This window comes from Panthera uncia, chromosome D4 (assembly GCF_023721935.1).
Source record: "Panthera uncia isolate 11264 chromosome D4, Puncia_PCG_1.0, whole genome shotgun sequence".
In the NCBI taxonomy this organism is placed as follows: Eukaryota; Metazoa; Chordata; class Mammalia; order Carnivora; family Felidae; genus Panthera; species Panthera uncia.
This window is the reverse complement of record NC_064807.1, coordinates 11,190,528-11,205,116: the sequence shown is the minus strand read 5'-3', so window position 1 is coordinate 11,205,116 and position 14,589 is coordinate 11,190,528. Positions and strand designations below refer to the sequence as shown.

Below are 14,589 nucleotides of genomic sequence, written 5' to 3'. Positions count from 1 at the left end.
TACAACTCAAAAAGTATAACATAGAGGAGGCCACAGAGACATAAATGACTGAATAAACAAATGGGGGGATGGGGCATCTAGGTGGCTCAGTCGGTTAAGCATCCGACTTTGGCTCATGTCATGATCTCACGGTCCACGAGTTTGAGCCCCGCGTCAGGATCTGTGGTGACAGCTCAGGGCTTGGAGCCTGCTTCGAATTCTGGGTCTCCCTCTCTCTCTGCCCCTCCCCTACTTGCGCACATGCTCGCTCTCTCTCTCTCAAAAGTAAACAAACATTTAAAAAAATTTTTAAAAATCAACAAATGGGTGCAGAATAGACAAATCTCCCATGCAGAAGATTTCCACATTCTTTCTTTTTTTTACCCACCCAATGTGGGGCTCAAACTCACAACCTCAAGATCAAGAGTCAAGTGCTCCACCGACTGAGCCAGCCAGGTGCCCTAGAATTCCATATAATTCTTACAGAAACTCTTCCTTCAAGGGAAGGACCGTAACTTCCTACTTTTTAAAGTGTGGGCTGCACATAGGGACTTCCTTCCAAACAGTACAGTGTGGAAAGGCGGAGGAAAGAAAGAATAACTTTACGGTGGAGAAATCTGACAAACACTGCCTCACCCAGGCAATCAAGATCAACATCACAGTGATGTCATGTTAATAGGATATGTAATCTTGCTATGATGTGATGAGAACAGCACATTATCTCCCCAAAACACCTTACCCTGGGTTCATCATGAGACAACATGCAACAAATCCCAACTGAGGGACATTCTGTAACACACCGGACAGTAATTCTGTCAACTGTCAAGGTCATCAAAAACAAGAAAAATCTAAGATACTGGCACCGTCGTTAGGAACCATGGAGACACGACAACTACATGTAATGTGGTATCCCAGATGCAAACTGGAACACAAAAAGGGCAGTCGGGAAAATCAGCAAACGTGAATAGAGTGCACACTTCAGTCGATTATAACGCAGAGATGTTGGTTCAGGAATTGGGACGCGGGCACCGTGTTCATCTAAGAGTGCCGCCCACACTCTACGCTGTAGTCTTGAGAATTCTCTATGTCTAAAAAAGTTCTAAAGGGTTCACTGCAAGTAATTCCAACAGATCATCAGCACTGTCTTCAAAGGTTCCTTGGTCTTCCACATCCTACAGTAATTCTTCCTGAGTGGCCAGTGGTAAGTCCCATGCAGTGACTTCCCCCACTGTATTCTGCCAAGTGACTCCAACAAAACCAAAAGGTATTGGACTTTGAGTCCACTTAGCCACCCAGCAGATGCTGAGACAATCACCCCTACTGCTTCTTCCACTTAGGCAGTTGGTCTTAACAAACTCCCATCAGCCTCAGCCTCCACCTGTCTGCTTAGCAGAAGGTTCCCACGACAAACTGACGGACTTCCCTCCCACCCCCTTTTAACCTCACCCAATGCTATGTAGAATGGCTTCTCCATTAAATTATAGCTTGAAGATAAGCCCATTCTTCCTTGTTTATCAACCCAGTTTCTCCTCTGGCCTTCCACAGACTGCAGAGACAATCCCATCCCTTTGAGAGTCTCAGGGCATTTGAACAGGAAGCCAGGGGAGCAAGTATCAGTCAGCACAATAATAATAAAAAAAAAGCATAGGGAAAAGAGTAGGATCTTCTCTATCTAGTCCACATGACATATTCCGGAATCACCTGCCTGCTACCCTTTGGTCCTCAGTGGCCAAGTTCTTAACCCAGCTGTAAGGTCACGTGGAGCTCTCAGCCTTTGCTCTTGCTGTCCTTCTCCCCTCCCCCTCCCCCATTTGGGACACGTCCCCCTTCTCTGGTCATTCTTCCAGCTGCAGTAATCCTGTGTGCCTCCCCCACCGGAGTGACCCTTCCCTTCTCCCAACTCTCGGTAGCCCCGTCTTATTTCGCATTCCCGGCCCTGCTGGTTGTGTTTCACGATCTTACCTCCTCACCTCCACTCTGAGTTCCTCCATGGGGTGAAACTCGTCTACTTTTCCAGTTACCTTTGGCGCGCTGATCATTCTAACTGTCCAGTCAACACCAGCAAACATTTGAGGGCTTCTCAGACAATCTTCCAAAGAATCCCACCTTACAACAACTCACCGACAGAGGCACACAATTACCCCCATTTTATAGCCGAACATGCTGACGAGTGAAGCAGTCGAGTGGCTTTCCCGGGGTCACATGGAAGAAACAGAGGCTGAATGCGAATCCAAATTCATGCTCTTAATCACCGCAGCACATCTCGCTGCATCTTACCAGCTAAACGATCCCTTACAGAGTCTAGGTATTTTAGTAAGTGGTGATCTCAGAAGGGAAGTTAAAAACCCTTGGTCTACAGGCCCCAAACTGACTGAGAAAACGTTTATCCAATTGTGCCCCCCAAACCTAAAAGTCACACGGAGTCTGTGTACAGCAGAGACAACGGGACTCAAGGAAGAGAGCACTTGATTCAAATTTCTTTAGGAAGCACCACGGTCAGCCATCGTTCTTCACACGTTGGCCAGTGCGAAGGACCGAGGGACACAGGCTGGACAAACAGCGAAAACTAAGACAGGCAAGGCTGTAGCGTTTCGGCTGCAATGCCAGGCTAGCTCACATGCTTCGAGGAGACTGGGCAGAGACAAGGCATCGGGCCAGAGGAGTAACCAGCCCCCAGCACCGTGCTGTGTGAGCACGTACAACACAGAGCAAGGTTCTCTCCAGCCATCTGCTTCCCATCTCCCGCTGGCAGTTTTGTGGTTGGGTGACCAGCTTCTCACATGATGTCTAAAAATAAGTGAGCGCCGACTCAATTACCCAAGTACATGAGTATTTACGGTCACCTTGTGGTCTACACCTAAATCAAACACCCTTCCTTTCTATTACAAGGAACAAGGTGCTGGCCTCCCTCCGCAGGTGCAAAGCATCAGAATTGGTCCGAGGCTCCAATTCCTTCATGGTCACCACCGGATGACAAGCTTAAAGGATGCCCGACCCCGGCGGCAGCCATCAGTTGAAACGCCCACTCCACGCAGCCAAGAATTACCAGGCTTTGCCAAAGGGGCAGGCGCACCTCTCTACTCTGCTGTGTTCCTGACGTCTCTCTCAGGCCAGGGGCTACTTAACCCTGAGCACTCCCAGAATGCCTCGCCCGGGGAAAAACTACTGGCCTTGCCGCACCTGTTAGATGGGTTAACTATTTTCTTTAGGCCCCGCTATCTTCGGTTTACCAGACCCAACTGACTGCCTGGCTTAGCTATCAGACTGGAGACCAAGCGCCCCCTCTTCTGAGGTCCTTTTCGCCAACAGGAGGTGGCCACACTTGGGAGCTTCGGAAGAAATATGAATGAAGACCACGTGAGACGTACCATCGCCGCTGCCCAAGTGGGCCGAAGGGGATCTGGCAGTGGAGCCGAAGTCAGAAGTGGCAAGGGCATGAATTTCCTTCGGATCCCAGATACGCCAAACCCCGGATGATTCGTTTCAGAAACTCCTGAACAGGACTTTGCCACAAGTAAGTGCAAGTGATCCAGGGGACTCCATCCGTCAACATGATTCTGAGGTCAAGATAACCGCTCTGGGCAACGTTTTATTTCCTAAAAAAATAATCAGGCAACCCTCGTTCCTTCAAGGAACTTACAACCCCGCAGGAAAGAGGAGACATGCCTGCAGATAACTGGAAATACACACCGGAGAATGCTAAGTCCGTAAGAGCGGTTTAAAGAAAATGCTTATCTCCTCCACCCCACTACTGATTCCCCAGGGTCACAGGAAAGATTTCGAGAGCTTCTAGAAGCAACTCCATCTTGGCCTGGTTCACATAGAAGCACAGGAGCCCCGGAAGCGGAGGATGAGCCGGAAGGTGCTGGAGCCCGGCTCGCTCCTTTCCTCGTCTCCTAGTCTCCTTGCCTCCACGTTATAAAAAGGCTTGCAATCTGTTTATTATGAAATACTTCCCGAAACACTGCAAAGAAAAGGCCATGTGCCCAAGCAAAGAGCATAATTCTAACATTTTAACACTTTTTGAAGTGCAGCACTAAGAGCAACTTCTATTTTGATTTAAGTGTTTTTATTTATTTTTGAGAGAGAGAGAGAGACAGAGAGACAGAGTGTGAGCAGGGGAGGGGCGCAGAGAGAGAGAGAGAGAGAGAGAGAGAGAGAGAGAGACAGACAGACAGACAGACATAACCCGAAGCAGGCCCCAGGCTCTGAGCCCGACCTGGGGCTCAAACTTGTAAACCACGAGATCGTGACCTGGGCTGAAGTCAGGCGCTCAACAGACTGAGCCACTCGGGCACCCCTGTAAAAGCAATTTCACAGCATGTTGTAAGCCCTTGGCACCAGCCCGTCTTCAGATTTGGAGAACCACCAGCTCCCCTGCCACCTCCAAGGCTTACTTTAGAGCCCCTGGGCTGGCTTTACCCCCAACCCTGCCATACTCAGCACTCCTATCGACCCCTAATTAACAGTGCCTGGCTCCTCTAATCTGCTGTAAATCTGTTGAGGGCGAAACCCACTCATCTGTTTTGCAATTTCCCTCCCCACCTCACCCCCACTCTAAATGTTACCCCCTTTGCCCTCAGCACCTCACAAAAAGCTTGAGACCTGTTATAAAAAGCACAAAACAAACGACTCAGTATTTACCTAATTCCTACTACCAATATTGCTTTATTTTAGCCCATCTTCCCAATAACCCGTCGAAATAGGCGACATCAGCTTCATTTCACAGGCTGTTCTTTGCTGGGAAGACAAAGGAAATTGGCTCATCTTAGATTCTGTCCACCGTACACAACGCAAGGTCAAGTTTCCCTCTCTTGGGAAACTTGCAGGGCAAAACGTACACATCCTACCCAGACAGGACAAGTATCAGAAATCATACTGGTAGAACAGAGACTCGTCAACTGATGTTAAATTGAAACACCGCAACTTTCAGACATCAAGAGTTAGTCTAGCACAGACTAACTCTAAGGCTCGAAAGCAGCACTCGAACATGACCCATGTCCCTTGAAACGAAATTATCACACATATTTAAAAGAGTCCGTAGGCTTGTGCTAAAGGTAACTTTCCTTAACAGGGATGGCTCCGGAGATGGTTATCTGTTTACCTGTTAATGATTGAAGGTAAGTAAGGAGGAACAATTTTCAACTAAGAGTGTAAAGGAGGTGCCCCAATCTTGTCCCATCTCAGGAATAATTCTCACGGGGGAAAAAAAAAACAGAGAAGATACATTAGAGCAATTCAAAACAATCAGGAAATCACTGATCCCTTTCCTGTTTCCACTCTAGTTGATTTGTATTTGTACTGAGTGTATATACAAGGTGGGTAGGACCCACTTTAAGCACCCAATGAAATCCATGGAATTTACTGTCAGTTCCAATACACCTGATATGACAAGCTCAAGAGTTTTATTTCTCAACATAGTCCAGGTCAAATTCCATTCCAGTGACTCCTTGGGCTTACTCAAATCCTCTGCTTTCCTGCAATTTAGTTCTCATAGTACTTAAAGTGTGAAATCGGTTAAGAATTGAGAAACTTCTTCTTGACACAATTTCCAAATGGAATAGGATATGGGCTGTTAGAATAGATCTAAAACCTTTTTAATCCCCAAATGAGTCTCATCTGCTGATATGGGCCATTTCTCAAGAATTGGTAGCAGTCCTGGGGCCCCTGGGTGGTTAGAAGCCTGACTCTTGATTTCAGCTAAGGTCGTGATCTCACCATTTGGGAGTTCGAGCCCCCCTGTCGGGCTCTGTGCTGACCACGTGGAGCGGCTTCAGATCCTCTCTCTCCCCCTCTCTCTGCCCCTCCCCTGCTCGCACTCTCTCTCAAAATAAATAAACATTATTAAAAAAATTTTTTTTAATAACATTTATTTACTATTGAAAGACAGAGAGAGTCAGAACGTGAGCAGGGGAGGGGCAGAGGGAGAGGGAGACACAGAATCCGAAGCAGGCTCCAGGCTCCGAGCTGTCGGCACAGAGAGCCCCACGCGGGGCTCGAACTCACAGACCGTGAGATCATGGCCCGAGCCGAAGTCGGACGCTTAACCGGCTGACCACCAAGGCTCCCCTCAAAATAAATAAACTTAAAAAATAATAATAATAATTGGCATTCATCCCAAATTAGTCTCGTGGAGTATTTCTACAATTGCCCTATCCTCACCCGTACGGAAAGCAGGGAAGGGACTGTCACTGGTGAATGGCTCCTGGTGGGTGGTATCAGGTGCTCCAAATCTTGTTGACCCTGTATGTTATCTTCTCCATCGTACGACAGCCTGTGAATTATGTTCTCGTGATCCTCCTATCATATTCGTATGCGACCAAATACACCCAATAAAAAGGTCAACAAAAGCATCAAAGCAAATCGCATAAAAGTACTCTACGCTTTCTCTTGCTTATCCATGTACTGAATTATAAATCCTCTTTTATAGCACTATACCCTACTTTATATTTATTTTCCAGGGGCTTTTCCGTAGTATTCTATAATACAAAGAAGAGCGTATTGTTCTATTACAGTTTGTCCAATCGTCTCCCCAGATGTTAGAGAATAAAGTTATTTGTAGCCTTTCATTAAAACTAACACTTTCCAGGGGCGCCTGGGTGGCTCAGTCGGTTGAGCGTCCGACTTCGGCTCAGGTCTTGATCTCACGGTCTGTGAGTTCGAGCCCCGTGTCGGGCTCTGTGCTGACAGCTCGGAGCCTGGTGCCTGCTTTGGATTCTGTCTCCTTCTCCCTCTGCCCCTCCCCACTTGTGTTCTCTCTCTCAAAAATAAATAAATGAAAAAAAAATTTTTTTAAATAAAACTAATATTGTTCCAACAAATTTTTTTTCTACTTTTTTTTCCCCTGCCAAGAGAAATTACTATATTAAAGAGTATGTTCATTATAATAACTTTTGTTAAATAATTTTGGTACCCTTCAGGAAATATGCACTGATTTGAATGCTACCAATTGTGTGTATTTGCAAGTCTACACAGCCACACCAATATTCTAACTTAGCATTTTAATTGTTTTTTAAAATCCCAGTTGACCTCAGGTGGCATTTCTTGTATCTTTACTATGTTTGCTTCTTTGTGCACACACTGGTCTTTCTCATGTATAAAAATGATAAAGTACTTAACTTTTGGCCATTTATCCAAATAAAGACTAGTCGTAACATAGCTATATCTGCACCTTATACATTCTGGATAGTAACCTTCTCGTGTGTGTGCATGTGTGTGTGTCGATGTGTTTCTATTTCAATAGGTGTTTCAAAAATCCTAGTTTTATTGGTTCTAATATAATCTCTCAAAACAACCGAACATGTTAAGATTTTATCTTCCTTTTATATCTTGGAAAATAACTTAGACTGGAGATTTTATTACCTCCCATAAATAAACCCAAATATACTTTGTTCTACATGACAGAAATTAAGGATTTACTCTTACCCTTCAATGACCATTAAAACAATGAGAAATGAAAGAGAAGATGTTACAACTGATGATACGGAAATAAAAGAGATCATAAGAGACTATGAAGAACAGTTTTATGCTAACAAACTGCACAACCTAAGAAATTAGATAAAATTACAGGCCAATATTCCTGATGAACATAGATGCAAAACTCTTCAAAAATTTTTTTCGAACTCATTTCAACAATACATTAAAAAGATTATATACCACAATCAAGTGGAATTGATTCCAGGGATGCAAGGATGGTTTAACACCCACAAATTGTTTATTGTGAACACCAGAGTAACAAAATCAAAGATGAACCATCTCAATAGATGCAGAAATCAGAAAATAGATGAACAAAAAACCGAGCTTCCATCTATCATAAAAACTTTCAAAGTGGGTTTACAGGGAACATACCTCAATGTAATAAAGGCCACATGTGACAAGCCCACAGTGAGCATCATACTGAACAGTGAAAAGCTGTAAGATTTTCCTCTAAAATCAGGAGCAGGACAAGGGTACCCACTGCTGCCATTTTTATTCAACATAGTATTGGAAGTCCTAGCCACAGCAAATGGGCAAGAAAAAGAAACCAAAGACATCCAAATTGGACACAGAGACGTAAAGCCGTCACTCTTTGCAGATGACAAATCATTATATAAAGCAAACCATGAGGATCCTCTCAAAAAATAACAAACTACAAGAAAGAGAAATTAAGAAAACAATCCCATTTATAACCGCATAAAAGAATACCTAGGAATAAATTCAGCCAAGGAGGTGAAAGACCTCTATATTGAAAACTACAAGAGATTAATGAAAGAAACTGAAGAAGACACAAATAAATAGAAAGATATTCTGTGCTCAGAATATCATCTCTGGCTGTAAGACGTAATATTTTTTAAATGTTCATATTACCCAAAGCAATACGCAGATTCAATGCAATCCCTATTAAAATTCCAATGGCATTTTTCACAGAAATAGGACAAAAAAAAATCTAAAATTTGCATGGAACCATAAAAATACCCCAAAGCAATCTTGAGAAAGAACAACAAAGTTGGAAGCATCATGCTTCCTGATTTCAAACTACATTCCAAAGCTACTGTAGCTAAAACAGTACAGTAACAGAGTACTGATAGATCAATGGAACAGAATAGGGAGCCCAGAAATTATCAAAGGAATATATGGTCAATCAATTATGAGAAAGAGCCCAAGAATATACAATGAAGAAAGGACAGTCTCTTCAATAAATGATGCTGGGAAAATTACACATTCCATGCAAAGAATGAAACTGGACCCCTATCTTACATCATGCACAGAAGTTAACTCAACATGGATTAAACACTTGAACATAGGCCTAAAACCATGAAACTCCTAGAAGAAAACAAAGGCAGATACACGTCTTGGCAATGAGTTTTTGAATTTGACACCAAAAGCAAAAGCAACAGAAGCAAAAACAAACAAACATCAAACTAACATCAAACAGACATTAAACTAAAAAGCTTCTCCACAGCCAAGGAAACCATTAACAAAATAAAAAGGCAACTTACCGAATAGGAGAAGGTACTTGCAAGTCATGTATTAAGTAAGGGGATAACATTCAAAATATATGAAGAACTCATAGAAATGAGTAGCAAAAGAGGAGAAGGAGCAAAGAAGGAAAAGGGGGAGGGGGAGACACAGGGGGAGGGGGAGGAGAAGAAAACAATAATCCAGTTAGATGGGCAGAAGAACTCAAAAGACATTTTTCCAAAGGTAGCCAGCAGGTACCTGGAAAGATGCTCAACATCGTTAATCATCAGGGCAATGCAAACCCAAAGTACAGGAGATATCCCCTCACACCTGTCAGAATGGCTATTACCAAAAGGCCAAAAATAACAAGGGCTGGTGAGGATGTGGCGAAAAGGGAACCCTCGTGCACTGGTGCTAGGAATGTCAACTGGTCCAACGACTACAGCAAACAGTATGGATGTTCCTCAAAAAATTAAAAACAGAACTACCACAGGACCCAGTAACTCCACTTCTGGGTACTTAGGCGAAGAAAACAAAAACACTAATTCAAACACATGTATGTGCCCCCAGGTTCACTGCAGCACTGTTTACAATACCCAAGATATGGAAACAACCGAAGTGTCCATCAACAGGTGAATGGATACAGAAACTGCGATGTACAGGTACGTTAGAATGTTCCTCAGCCATAAAAAAAGGATGAAATCCTGCCATTTGTGACGACATGGATGGGCCTCCACGGCATTGTGTTAAGTGAAAGAAGTCAGAGGAAAACAAGTACCATACGATTTCATGTGTATGTGAAATCTCAAAACCAAAACAAACAGAAATAGACTCATAAACACAGAGCACTGATGGTCAGAGGGGAGGGGTAGCAGATGGGCAAAATAAGCGAAGGGGATTAAGACATATAAACTTCCAGTTATAAAAGAAATAAGTCAGGGGGGTATAAAGTACAGCAGAAGGAATACAGCCAATAATATTGTCCTTACTTCGTACGGTGACAGATGGTAACTAGACTTATTATGGTGACCATTCTGTAATGTATGTAATTGTCCAATCGCTAGGTTATACACTTGAAACTAATATAATATTCTACGTCAACTATATTTCAATAAAAATAAATTAAGGAAAAAAATACAGCAAGGGAAAGCAAAGAAGTGATTCAGCACTAATGAGTATTGATTACAGATAGGAAGTATGTTAACTGAGTGAGCTGGTAAGTTGGTTGCTAAGGGAACACCTCCCTTGGGATAAAATCACCACCACAGAGAGTGCAAAGTGTACGTGGGTAAGGACCAGAGGTGCGGAAGGCTCTTTCCTGTTTTGGAGCAAGAACATGAAACATTAAAACAGTGGAAAGTAGGGCGTCTGGGGGCGCCAGTCGGTTAAGCAGACTTCGGCTCAGGTCATGATCTCGCCGTTCACAGGTTCGAGCCCCGCGTTGGGTTCTGTGTGGATGGCTCGGAGCCTGGAGCCTGCTTTGGATTCTGTCTCTCTCTCTCTCTCTCTCTCTCTGCCCCTCCCCTGCTCGTGCGGTCTCAAAAATAAACAAACATTAAAAAGAAAAATTAAAAGAGTGGAAAATACCAGAGAAGGGAAGTTTAAAGACTTTCCATCAACCCAGGCTAATTCTTTTCTACCGTAATTTCTGCATTTGAGCTTGGGGAAAAAGCCTCTCTCTTCCTTGGAATGTAGTGTGCACAAGACGCAAAACAGCGACCTGGGGCACTTCTCTGCAGTAAGTGGGCAGGTCCATGAACTTCCCACTGGAAATGGTGGACGTGAGAGGAAGAAACTATTTTCCGGAGATTTAAAAGAAAAGCCAAGGTTTATTCGCATAGACGTCCATAACAGCTGAGCGTGGGAGAAAGGTGACAGTTTATGCCTCCACGTTTCTATTTCTTTACATTTGGTTCTATACTAGCTCACATTAAATGCTAAAAGCCAGCCACGGGAAAGCCTGGGACAAAAGTGATATCCCAACAAATACTCAATACGCTGAGGCACGTGTTTATTTACTAACCTTATTCTTTCAGTCTTATTTTCCTGGTTCTCGCCTCCCCTCCCCCAGATTTCCTCAACTGTTTCTACCCTATTATATTCATAAGCTATTTGGTCAGCCACCTCAAATTCTTTTTGAAATGAGCATATAAGTAAATAAAATCCGTAAATTTTGTAAGGTGTTATAATGATAACAGGTAAATTTTTTTTTAAGGAAATTAGAGTGAAATAAATGGGCACTCTCTATTTAAGGGCTGCAAAACTTAATCTTGTTAATACGGCAATACTTCCCGATCTACAGATGCAATCCAGTCCCTGTGAAAATCCCTTTTCACAGAAATGGGCAACCGTTTGCTTTTAACATTCATATGGAAACTCACGGGACTCAGAAGAACCAAAACAATCTTGGAAAAGAAGAACCGTCTTGGAAAAGAACAAAGTTGGGAGACTCACATTTTCTGATTTCAAAACTGATGACAAAGTTACAGGAAGCAATATAGTTGGTACTGGCATTAAGAAGTGACCCATAGATCAATGGAACAGAAATGAGAGTTCAGAAATACACCCTTTTATAGATGGTGGAATTGATTGGACAAGGGTGCCAAGACAACTAAGTGGGGAAAGAAGAGTCTTGTCAACGAATGTTAATGGGACACACGGATATCTACATGCAAAAGAATGAAGCTGGAACCCTACTCATACGATATACAAAAATTAATTCTAAATGGACTGAAGACCAAACTGTAAGAGCTGAAACTATACAACAATTAGAAGAAAATACAGATATAAATCTGTGACCTTGTATTTGGCAGAGGATTCTTAGGTAGGATACCAAAAGCCCAAGCAACCAAAGAAAAAATAAATAGGTTAGATTCATCACAGTTAAAAACTTTAATGCTTCAGGGGCAGCTGGGTGGCTCAGTGGGTTAAGCGTCCACCTCTTGATTTTGGCTGTCATGATCTCACCGTTTGTGGGTTCAAGTCCCACATCATGCTCTGCACTGACAGCATGGAGACTGCCTGGGATTCTCTCTCTCTCGTGTACCCCTCCCACTTGCACGCAAGTGCCCCTGCTCTCTCTCCAAAAATAAATAAACTTAAGGAGGGCCTGGGAGGCTCAGTGAGTTAAGTGTCCCACTTTGGTTCAGATCATGATCTCATGGTTTGTGGGTTCAAGCCCCACGTCTGGACCCTGCTTCAGATTCTGTGTCTCCCTCCCTCTCTCTCTCTCTCTCTCTCTGCCCCTCCCCTGCTCACACTCTTGTCTCTCTCACTCTCAAAAAAACAAAACATTAAAAAAATTAAAAATAAAAAGATAAACTTTAAAAGAAATTTTATAAAAAAAATTTAATGCTTCACAGGACGTCATGAAAAAGCAAAAAGACAAATACACAGAATGGGAGTCTAGTTTTGCAAATCATGCATCTGTTAAGCACCTGTATCTAGAATGTCACAACAAGGATTCAAACTTAATAATAAAAAGACAACCCAATTAAAAATAGGTAAAGGATCTAAACAGACATTTCACGAAGGAAAATATACAAGTAGCCAATGAGCATAAGAAAAGATGCTTGAGATCACTAATAATTAGGGAACTGCAAATCGAAACCACAAATCAGTAAGATGATCCCTCACACCCAGAATGGTTATAATAAAAAAGCATGCATGAAGATGCAAAAAAAAAAAAAAGTTGATTTTTTTCTCATTTCATTGAAAAAAAATGAATGTATTTGGATGTCTAGAATTTCCATTTATCCAAATATTTTAAATTCAAGTTAAACCCTTCCTTCAAAAACGTGTACCTCTCCATACGCACCTCACACATCAGTCCACGAGTATATCCTTGCAATTATTCCTTTATAGCCCAGGAACACATTTTTTAACTTAAGGTTTTTATTTAAATTCTAGTTACTTGACATGCAATGTAATACTGCTTTCAGGTGTCGAATTTGGTGATTTGTCACTTACATTCAATACCCAGTGCTCATCACAACCAGCGCCCTTGCTCCTTAATACCCATCACCCATTTAGCCCCTCCCCCATCCACCTCTCCCCATCGACCGTCAGTTGAAACACAATTTTTTAATGGTGTTTAAACATATGCACTTTATTCCACCTAGAAGGCAATCAGTAACAGTACCATGAGTCACCATCTCTATGTAGGCACACTTAACTACCCTCCAGGTCAATAAATCACCTTTAAGGAACGCATATGGGAGTACTGCGAATGTGGAATTTTCCCTTGTCCACAGAGGACCAGACTTCTCTAGCAAATCCTTCATGCAAACTTTCACTGACCAGCGAAACGCCATCAGTTTGGAAACACACTGCCTCTTCATGAGAGACGACACAGAATGTTCTTTTTTAACGTCCTTTTCCTTTTCTCAACCCTTTAAGGACTTCCCATCACACAAAATTCAAACCCAAAGTCACTGTCACGTGTAGGAGACTCTATCTGCCATGGCCCCGGGTTCTCCCCTCCATTCCCTCAGCTCTGGAGGTACCGGTTTCCACCTAGTACTCACACGAGGAACTCTGCCTAGCTCAAGGCTTTTGCACTTTCTGTTCCTTCTGCCTGAAATGCTTTCCTCCAAACCTGTGTAGTGTGCTCGTCTATTTCGTGCAGAACTTTGTTTGTTATGGACTGAATGTTTGTGCCTCTCCCGCAAATTCCCACCTTGAAATTCTAACCCCAACGTGATGGTACTAGGAGGTGATGGTACTAGGAGGTAAGGCGTTTGCGAGGTCATGAGGTCATGAGGTCATGAGGGTGGAGCCCTGGTGAATGGGATTAGTGCCCTTGTAAGAAGAGGCAGCAGAGGGAGGCTTCCTCTCTGCCACGTGAGGATACAACGAGAAGACGGCCACCTACAAAGGACAAAGTGGGCTCTCAGCAGACCTACCAGCACTTCGATCTTGGACTTGCAGCTTTCACAACTGAAAGAAGTGAATGTCTGCATTGAAGCCGCCCAGTGGTGCTACATTTGTTACAGCAGCTGGAGCTAAGACAGTGCTCATAGGTATTCCTTGACCTCCCTTGGAGAAGAACACCCCCCTCCCACCGCTACCTCTATTCCACGCCTTGTCCCGCTTTAGTTTTTTCCCCACAGCATCTTGTATTAGATTACACGAGTAAATATCATATATTACACGTGTACAAAATACACTAATGAACTTATTAAAGTTATGTGTTAAATTATACACCATATGTTAATTACAAATTATATACTGCCCTCCCCGGCTAGAAAGGAATAATCCTACTAGCGAGAACTGTGTTAACAGGCAATGACACATCTGTTGAACTGCGAATGAATTAAAGTCAGGGACCTCTTTAGAAGACTTCAGAGAACGAACCATGGTAGCATTAAGGATTGCGCACCCGACGCACTGGGGGGTGTCATGCCCATCGTCCTCCATGAGACCTGATCCAGAGGGATGGTTCTGGAGCTGGACCACCCGGCTCTGAAATCTGGCTGTGTGGCCTCCAAAACTGTACTTAATGTCTCCACTCCATGGTTTCCTCACTTACAAAATGGTAACTGAACCTACCTCACGGGTCGCTATGAACATTCAACAAGTTCATGCATGTTTATTGTTTAGAAAGTACCTCGAATGTACTGAGTACCCAGGTAAATGCTAGGTATTCGACAGCTTGGTTACGCGAGGGTG

The 14,589-nt window shown here is 43.3% G+C and overlaps 1 protein-coding gene across 4 annotated transcripts in view; it reads right to left on the bottom strand.

Moving 5' to 3' along the window:
* Positions 1-14,589, bottom strand: part of PIP5K1B (phosphatidylinositol-4-phosphate 5-kinase type 1 beta) — a 315,659-nt gene that overhangs the window by 284,113 nt on the left and 16,957 nt on the right. Inside the window, exon 1 of one of the 4 annotated variants that reach the window (XM_049633305.1) lies at positions 3,348-3,432. The exons of the other annotated variants lie outside the window; for them this stretch is intronic. Within the exon in view, the coding sequence (XP_049489262.1) occupies positions 3,348-3,416 (69 nt within the window). The 5' untranslated portion in view covers positions 3,417-3,432. Of the gene's footprint in view, positions 1-3,347; positions 3,433-14,589 lie in introns of those variants that run through there. 4 annotated transcript variants of the gene reach the window in all.